Here is a 9,670-nt window from a genome sequence, read left to right as displayed (position 1 = left end):
GCCCCTCCCCCCCCCAGATCCCGAGTGACGGCGCCCCTGGGTCCCACGACCCTGCCAAGGAGGCAGGGCAGTGCGCACAGCAGCTAGAGAGGTCCATGCAGTGGACACTGTTCAAACAGAAACTGGTGGCGGACGTGTTGCAGCAGAAGGAGGAGCGGAGGAGGGTCGCGCTCAAGTGCCGGTGAGCGGAACGGAGATAAGGAGTGTGAGGGGGAAGTGGACTGGCCTCACGGAGGCGGTGGGTAGAATCAGGGGTGTGTATGTATGTATGTATGTATGTATGTATGTATGTATGTATGGATGTGTGGGGGGGAGAGGAGGTGGAGATGAGGTTGGCAGGTGTGGCAGTGCGTGCTGCTGGGTGGACCCCTTAGCAGGAGCCGCAGCTGGTGGTGGTGGTGGTGGTGATAGCGCTGGTTGTCAAGGGGAGGTTGGCGGCCACGTCATAAAACAAATGGCGGCCTCGAGACGGGCCTGGATTGAACGTACCACGTTGGCCGCACCACACGTTGCGTTGCCTATGTAGGCTATTCAAAAGCTGCGTTGAGTTGAGTTGAGTTGAGTTGAATTGCGTGAAAAAATGGTGATGTTGCGGATGATGTGATGTGAGGAGAGCGGCAAAGGACGGCGGTGAGGTGGAATGGTGGGGGCGGGAAGCTGCTGGGGGTGGGCAGGAGGTTTGCGAGGAGGGGGGGAGGGCAGGTTGATGACTCAGAGCTGGTGCGGGACCGCATTCATATAGCTGTAGGGGATTGGGGGAGTGGGCATGGTTGGTTGTTTGCAAGAGGTTGGGTGAGTTTAAATTGCTGGGTTGCTCTGGGATTGCTCTGGATTGCTGACTGCTGCGTGTGTAGTAGGTGGTGGGTAGTGGGGGGTGCAGGGATGGCGGGGTGGCGGTTCGGTTCCAATTTTCGTTTCGCGACATGGTCAACAGCAGCAGGCGCCGCCTTGGCAAGTCGATTGGCAAATTCATTTTGTTAAAAAGCTGGCTGCTTGCTCACACAACCCGAAAGGTAGTAGTAATAATAACAATAATAATGATGATTATGTGCTGATTATTGAGTTGCGATCATCGCAGCTGCTGGCGCTGCCGTATATTTTTGCATGGTCCGTACACATCCATACATCCATAAGCGCCAACGTGCACATACGCGGCATTCCTTATCGCGCTTATAAATGGACGACAGCACAATTTGGTGTGAATGGAGTAATTTATTTGTTGCCATTGTTATATTGTGTCCCACGTTTAAGTATTGTTGACAAACGCACCATAAAGTTGTTGACCGTACTGAAGACGTGCGGCCGTACGGACGCAGAGGACATTGTGCACGCTTTCGTGCTGAATTTTGCCTGGAAATCAAGTTGCTAAAGTTACGCCGCCCCCGCCGCAGCAGCGTTTGCATCTCGCTGTAGTTACCCATCTATCCGATCGGGGCCAGAATGGTCCGCCTGTCAGAAATGTCGCCAAGAAGCCCAACGGTCTGTCCAGCCCGCCGGCATATCCACCATCATGCCGATGCGTGCCAGGCGTGGTGTGTGTTTTGACCACCTGGAGGGGCCTTCCGATCTGAGGGTTGGAGCTGGGCACCAGCCCGGACTGTCTGGGTGAGCTCAGGTTTCATCAGCTGGAGTTTCTCCCACCGTTGTTGTGTCATGTCACGAGCCTCCCTCTCTTTTGGGAGTTTCACTATGGGGTGGTCCGGCGGCCACAGCAGCCTGGTTGTGTTGAGTGGGCGAGCTGGGCTGTGGATTTCGGAGCTGCAGTCGGAGCTGGGAGGCCCTGACCTGGGTGCGACAGGTGGTATATATAATAGCTGTGTATGGATACGACTGAATGGGATTGGATGCGGATACCTGGGGGGGGGGGTAATTTGTGGTGGTGGTGGTGGCCTGGGGAACCCGATGCATGCGTGCAGGATGGTTCGGAGGCGAAGTGGAAGACGCGTACATGCAGAGAGATGTGTTTACTTCTGTACATTCTGTATATGGTGTCGATGTGTGGCATTAAGGAGATGCGTGCTGCGGGGTTTGCGTTAGGGGTTGGGGGGGATTGGGGGGGGTGTGAGGGAGGTCCCTGGGTAGCACAGTCGTAGTGCGGGCCCGTCACGAGCACCGTCGCCCACCAGCTCAAACCCGCCTCTCTGTTTCTCTGTCCGTCTGTCCGTCTGCCTGTCTGTCTGTCTAGCAGTGGGATCAATACACCAATCAGGTTAACAGTCTGATGGTGGTGCGCTGCTCCTTCGGGTGCTGGCAAGCGGATTTGGATTTGGGCGGTGTTGGCGGTGTGGTGGTAACGATGGGCAGCAGGATGGTAGTGATTATTCTTGGCTATGGCATTGCTGATGAAAATGTATGTATGTATATATGTAGGTAATTATTCCGTATATGCGTATTGGTGATTGCGGCGCTGGCCTTCCGTGTCGTGTCTGCACACTGCCTTCACTGAAGTACGGAGGTTACTTCCCCCCTTATTTGGCCGATGGTTCTATTCTGGGAGGTGCATGGGGCTGGATCCATACTTGTTTCATGGTACGGTACAGCAAAGTACGACAGCACGGTACGACATGGCACGCATGTCCCCTACTCCGAATAATATACCGGGGGTTTGCACTCGGGGCGAAGTTTTGTTTCTGTCCTCAAGGAATCTGCACCTCATGATGATTGCTACCAACCGCTAGCCTGGTGATGGGCAGTACTCTGTACTGTGTGCTCTGCGGCCCATTACGTAGCTCCGCCGTGATATATTGAGTCCATTCTGTACTGCAGAGCCATGTTGCCAGTCGCAACCTGCCATTGCATGAATGCTCAGCTTCGTGAGGTTCGCTTCCGACTACTTTTGTCGCGAGGAGCTATTCCCCGTCAAAACCGAACCAGCATCAGCGTCGGCATACAGCGATACTACGACAACAGTGCGGTGGCAATAGATTCGGAAGTTGCTGTGCTGCGCGTCAGGAAGGAAAGTGGATAGACTAAAATATAAGGAAAAGGTGATAAGCTAAATTAAGGTATGAAGTGGGAGAATCGGAGAAGCAATTTGGATTATGGCAAGCCGTACGGCTGTCGTACATAACTTAGCTTAGAGGCTATACTCGCTTCGCGCCTGCCGCATCTAAGCTACAAGTGTAGGCAGTATGGCGCTTGGGAGTGCTTATCAAGGGGGCAGCGCTGCCCTGCCCCCTGGGCTACAAAGGGTAGCTTGCATGCATGCATCGACGCCTTGGCCTGCATCAGAATGTACGGCACACGAATGAACGGCGGAGTGGCTCTTCCCCACCTTCCACCTTCCATTCGTCAATGAAACGAACTAACGATCACCCTAGGGACCCGGGGAGGGGTCTGTCCCGTGCTGCCTGCTCCGCCACCCAGCTCACTTTCGATGTCCACGACTTTCGATGTCCACACACGGACTGCGTGTGTGACGGGGGACCGCCTACAGAAGGGTAACGCAACCAGGTGACACACACACACACACACGTATGCCTCTGCAGGGCAGCGCTGCCCCCTTGATAAGCACTCCCAAGCGCCATCTGCCTACATACATACATATACGTGTCATACACAGCTAACCACCTCATGTAGGACACACATCCTCAGACGTTACCGCACATCAAGGCAACCCACCCCAGGACACTGCTTGGATTAATCCTCCAGCAGCGAAATTCGGATTCGTTGCTACGAGCTGTCCAACACCACGCTCTTCCTCTGCCGCAGCAGCCGCAGCTTCAGCTGTGGCGCCAGTGACGTCATGTCGCCGTACTGTCCCGCCCACGTTTCTACGATCCTACTGCTAATGTGGTCCGCATGCAGTTAACCCCCAGTCCAGTTCTCCGGTCTCCTCTTCGAATGTAGACATGTTTTATGATGCACGCACGCGCACCTATGGCACTGCCTGACTGTCTAATTCCCTTATATACGGGTTTGCGATTCAAGTCCGCCATCCGCTGTGAAGTGCGCGAGTGAATCTAGGGGGATGGATGTAGTAGGGAAGGGGTGGGGGGAATATGGGGAGTACGGCCAATACCGCTGCCCCCTTCTTTTTTCGTGATCTGCAGTAACGAATCACGGCAATGTCCGATAATAATACACACAGAAAGTGACACCGCGTGCTTCGTACATACGACGGCTGAGCTCAAGCGGAATGCGTTCAGGTGGGAAACCGTGATATTCTAATGAGACAGAGTTGAAAGCGTCTGCGCGAAGCGGTATGACACGGCGGAAATCCCAAGGCACCTGGTCAAGATGCGGGTAGCGAGGGCACGTAATCGTTTTCGTCGTCCCGTTCCGGTCTTCGTCTGTCTTTCCGTGGACTGGCTATCTCAGCTGTAGCCTTTAGGACTTGGGATCATCACGCCACATCAGATTTTCCTGGCGGCGCTATTCCAAGAAAGCCGCGATCTACGGGCGCATCGTCCTTGCACAGGTCTGCGCTGTTACGGTTTTCAATCTTCCGTGGCCATCATTTTAGCTGTTTACAGATAGGACCTTTTCGCTTCGGAGGTCCCACCAGTTCAGTTCCTTTTAGCTTATGACCGCATAAGTAATAAGTCGACTATCCAAGCTTAGTATGCTTTTAGGAACACTGCGTCAGATGCGAAACCTTTCACAGCGGGCCTTCCACGGCTGGCTTTTTTTCCTTTGAATATTCCGAACTGAAATTCTACATTCTTTAGCATGAAATACCTAAGCTTCGTCATGTCAGGCTCAATCGGAGCAAAGCTGCGGCACTTAGGAAGTCAGTAGGTGACATTCCCGTTCGTAACTAGCTGCGAAAACTTATCCGACACGCTCCTGGTCAGAGGATGATCCGTGGGGCATTATAGGTGGGTCAGCTTGCACTGGAACGCTGCCGGAAGGTTTACTTAGGGTTTTAGGGGTTTAGACATGCAGTTGTTGCCTTCGAAGCCATGGTTAGCCCATAATTGAAGCTGTTGACAATATATTAATTTTTATGCAGGTTTAGGCTGTCATGACTATTATTTGTTTTGCGGTGACGGCAAGTGTCCACTTCTTAATGGTTCGATGGCGGCCGCCATTCACGCATTCCAGGGTAACCAGGAGCACATACCAAAAGGTAGGTGAGCGTTTGGACAGGGCTGGGTAGTAGGCCTAGACGCCTTCGGCGGTTTAAGTATGGAGGTCACTTTGCTCAAGGTTTACAGTCTCTTAGGATCAGCACCATCTCTGAACTAGGAAATATTCTTCCATCTGGTTGTATTAGCTGAGACAATTGGCTGGAACGCTGACGAAACCTGCAACGTGGATTGTGCCTTTCCCCAGCTTAACCCGTTTCGGTCGACAATCGCGTTTGTTTGTGTGCTGACAGGCAGAGGCTAGAAGATCTGGTGCGGAGCGATCTGAACAACAGTCCTCCTGGTGGGTTCGTCGTCATGGCTATTTGACATCGTTTGACCACGCGGCGGCAATAAAACAACACAGCGGGAGCAATCTGTCGCTACACGGCCCGGGCGTACTTGCAATGTACGTCATGAACTTCAGGTCGCTCACAATATCGATGCTCTGCGATTGGTCATACTGCTTATATTATTGAATGTCGAACGTGTTGTTGGAGTCGTGCAAACATGTTTGGCTGGCGGCCTGCAGAGACAGCAACAGCAGTACTGCGCGCTTACTGCTGCTACCGCTGCGTCTCCTGGAGGTGAGCACGCTTGAGGGTTGCGACTTCTGGCACGTGCGTCCGGGCAAATGTCTTTTGCAAATGTGTATACGGCATACGTCGTGCCCGAGCAGCATATGATGCAGAGAGAATGCGTGAGTTCGTGGTTAGGTGCAGGCACGATCAGCGCGCACTATGGCGGGCCTTGGGAGGGCAACTCAGGGAGCGTTGTGCAATTGACGACTTGCATGTATTTCGGGATCACTTTGCCACCTTGTTAAACGCAGGAGTTGGGGAGACGGGTGTTGAAGGTGCACATCGGCTCCTTAACTATATCTCCTTTTTTTCGGCCCCTTTGGGAGAGGGTGCTTGGCAAGCATGCCGGACTGTCATGGACAGGAGAGCACGGGCAGCTAGGATCCTGGATGAGCCTTTCACCTTGGAGGAGGTAGCGCGTGCTGTCGGTAGGTTACCAAACGGAAAGGCTCATGGGCTTGAGGCCGTACCATCGGAATGTTACCGTTATGCATGCCTCCCACGGGTGGATGAGCAGGGCAGGCAGGGAACGGAGGTGAACTGTATCGTCCCAGTGCTGCACGTTTTGTTAGAGCACATCAGGGCAACTGGTGACTTTCCACAGCAGTTTACCAAAACGGTGGTATCCCCAATTCTGAAGAAGGGTGACCCGTTGGTGGCAGGAAATTATCGGGGCATTGCAGTTGGAGGAGCTATGCGTCAGTGATCCTTAACCGCCTGGTACGTGCTAGGGAAATACTGGACCTGCGGCACCCATGCCAAGCGGGTTTCAGGCGGGGTTTCGGCACTGCTCACCACCTCTTTGTCAAGCAACACCTGGTCAGGCGGCATCGGATCGCGGGGCAGCCGCCGTTGATAGTAGTACAGATTGACTTTGAGAAGGCCTTTGATAGGGTGCCTCGCGAGCACATGTGGCTTCGGTTGCAGGAGAGGGGGATTAGCGGCCCCATGCTAGATGCTCTGAGGAAAGCGTACGAGAAGATGTCCATGGTGATTAAGGTAAATGAGAAAGTGGGGGGAGAGTTTGAGTCTAAGCAAGGCGTGAAGCAAGGGTGTCCTTTATCTACGGAGCTGTTAGGACTCTTCATTGAGACACTAGCCGATCTGATTGATACTCATGACCTTGTAGAAGCTGGAGTGCGGAAGTATGACGCACCCCTTGTGGACAGCAAGCGCGTCTCCATACTGTTGTATGCAGACGATGTTAGTCTGCTAGCGACGTCACTAGAGCGAATGTCTGAGTTGCTATATCTTGTGGACTTGTTTTGCGAAGCCTTTGGGATGCGACCAAGTGTCTCAAAGTGTGAAAGGCTTGTTTTTGCATGTGACGGCACCCAGCAGTCGGATCTTAGCGGGAGATGTCAACAGTTACGGCTATCTATCAGGCCAGGTAGTACCTGCCAAAGATAGCGCTCGCTATCTGGGCTTGGTATATGGGCCAGAACGGCCTTTTAGTGCGTGCCGTCAGCAGTTGTGTGATACAGGTCGGTCCGCTATGTTTTCCTTAAGCGCAAAGCTGGACAAAATGAAGCTGTTTGCCCCCGATGTGCGAATGCGGTGTTTTGCAACCCAAGTCCGAGCAATTCTGTTGTATGGCTGCCAGGCGTGGGGCCCTTTTGCGCTGGCAGAGGTCGTGGACAGGGCGGGAAGGCGGCGGGATAAAGCCAACCTTGCGGAGGGCATGTTCGAAGCCTGTTTGAAGGATAGTGCAGTCCAGCTGCAGATTTTATTCATGAGGCAGGTAGTGGGGACGGCACGGCCATCCCACAGGCTGTTGTACGCGGAGCTGGCTGAACTCCCTTACAGTATTACATGGTGAAGCAGATTCTCCGTTTCTGGAACCGCCTTCAAAAGCAAGTGGGATCCATTGCTCATGCCGTTTTACGGCAGGAGATAACCGATGCCCTGACCAACCCGGAATGGGAGGGTTGGGGAATCTCAATGTTACGACTGTTTTCCTTCTTGGAGTGCAACATTTGGAGCGGAATACCGCAAGAAGTCGTGGGGGTAAAGGAGCGTGTTGACTGGTTGTTGAGTAGACCTCTACCAGAAGGAGCGATAATAACGGCACTTAGAGAGCGTTTGATGAGTGGCTGGGACCATACGCGTCTGACTGTCTTGCCAGAGGAGTACCCATCAGATGGGAAGCAACCGGGAGTGCAAATGGCGAAGTATAAGCACTGGATGGGGCTGCCCTTTTCGGGAGCCGCAGCCGTCATGTGGCCAACATATGCTAAGGTTTTCATTCCTCGTTTAGCACATCGTAAGCTAATGCAGTTTCGTTTATGTTGCTGGGCTTTGGAGGCAAACAGAGCACGAAGGGGCAAGTACCATGTCCCCAGGGGGCAGCGGTTTTGCCACTGTTGTGGTACTAATAGCCGAATTGAAGATGAAAAACACGTGTTATTGGAATGCCCAGCCTATAATGATATTCGTGCTGAAGAGGGATTCGATCATTAACAGAGTATGTTGGAGGCCATGCAATGGGAACCCGCACGTCTGGCGAGGATGTTGGAACGTATGTGGGCTCACCGAAACTCAGTTACCCCCTTTGGACGCTAGTCTGGGCTGATGTGCGGTGTTTTTTCCTTTTCTCCGTGGCTTTTAGGCGTTGTAGTATTGCCCTTGGGCCTTCGGCTCGTATGGGTAGTCTTACAGGTATGGGGTCACGCACCCCCCAACCATGTAACACACACACACACACACACACACACACACACACACACACACACACACACACACACACACACACACACACACACACACACACACGTATACGGCATAGACCCGGCGATGTTGGCGAAGGAGGAGCCACCCACACGGTTGCGGGTGTATCGAGATGAAGCCAATAATGCGGCGGTGGTGGTGGTCCTGGAGCTGGTGGCGGTGGATGCTGTGCTAGGCATGGATAGGGTGGCAATACTTCTGATCCGGCCCTTGTGGGGCAGTTGTGGGTTCGAGCCCCCCCAGGGATCTCGAGGATACCACCGTGGTTTGCGTGATTGCTGCTCCCCCACCCGGGGGTCGCTCTAATCAGGTTTCACCGACCGAGCTGTCTCGCTTTGCCGCTGCGCGGGTCGTCGCTGCCATGTCGCGGCGGGTCGTGGCGCACGGCATGGAGGTCCTTGCTTAGAAGTTGACAATATCGCCTTCATCAGGAGGCTAACGGAGTTTAAGCATAAGTGAAGCTCGACCAGCTGATCATGTGGCCCTTTCCAAAGGGAGAGGTAGGGGGGAGAGAGACACAATATAGCTGATGTCGGTGTTTGTGCCATGGCTAGCATCCGCGCCGAACGCTGCCCGCAGCTGTAGCTGCGGGTACGATTACCGATAATGAATTATTAGGGTAGCATCGTCGTACTCATACGGTCACTTCCAACCCCTTTATTACAATACATACATACATACATACATACAACAGCAGCAACAGCCGCAGCAACAGCTACAGACGCAGCCGCATGAGCAGCAACCCCAACAGCAGCAGCCAGAGATGCCAACGGCGGGGGACATGGCGGCTCCAAGCACCCCCAACAGCACTCAGGCGATGGCTATGATCCTAAAGCGGGTCGGATGGCAGATACCGGGCGGCACAACAACCGTCCCACTCACACGCCTGACGGTCCGCCTAGCGACACAGCTGCAATGCGGGGCCACCGAGGAGAAACGGGGACGCTTGATGGCAGCATTTGTGCAAGAAGCGTTGGACCCGCAGGAAACGGCACCTTCCTCCTCAGCGGAAACAAGCCGCTTCAGGGCGACGCAAGCCCGCTTGTGGTCGGGGGTGCGGTGGGAGAACGAGAACAAAGAAACGCTGTGGCGGCTCGCCGTGGACGGCATCCCCCTGCCCGGCAACACGCACCTGGCCCGCATGGTGCCTGAGCGCTGTGGGTGTGGAGGGTTCGGCAACGCCAGCAACCAGCACTGCTCCCCACGCATGCACCACTTCTGGGAGTGCCCCGTCGCACAAGCTGTCCGGGAGCAAATTGACCGACACATACAGCCCTCCCAGGAGGCCGCGAC

General features: G+C 54.1%; 1 protein-coding gene across 1 annotated transcript in view; it reads right to left on the bottom strand.

Annotated features, from left to right (window-relative positions):
* Positions 1-9,187: 9,187 nt before the first annotated feature.
* VOLCADRAFT_102878 (uncharacterized protein) overlaps positions 9,188-9,670 on the bottom strand; it is a gene marked incomplete at its 3' end in the record, with an annotated part of 36,379 nt that continues 35,896 nt past the window's right edge. The window contains exons 39-40 of the mRNA XM_002945878.1: positions 9,510-9,532; positions 9,188-9,287 (exon numbers count right to left, since the gene is read on the bottom strand). Of these exons, the coding sequence (XP_002945924.1) occupies positions 9,188-9,287; positions 9,510-9,532 (123 nt within the window). The remainder of the gene's footprint in view (positions 9,288-9,509; positions 9,533-9,670) is intronic.

This window comes from Volvox carteri, assembly GCF_000143455.1.
Source record: "Volvox carteri f. nagariensis unplaced genomic scaffold VOLCAscaffold_1, whole genome shotgun sequence".
Taxonomy (NCBI): domain Eukaryota; kingdom Viridiplantae; phylum Chlorophyta; class Chlorophyceae; order Chlamydomonadales; family Volvocaceae; genus Volvox; species Volvox carteri.
Note: the sequence above shows the minus strand (reverse complement) of the source record. Positions and strands in the feature narration are given on the sequence as shown.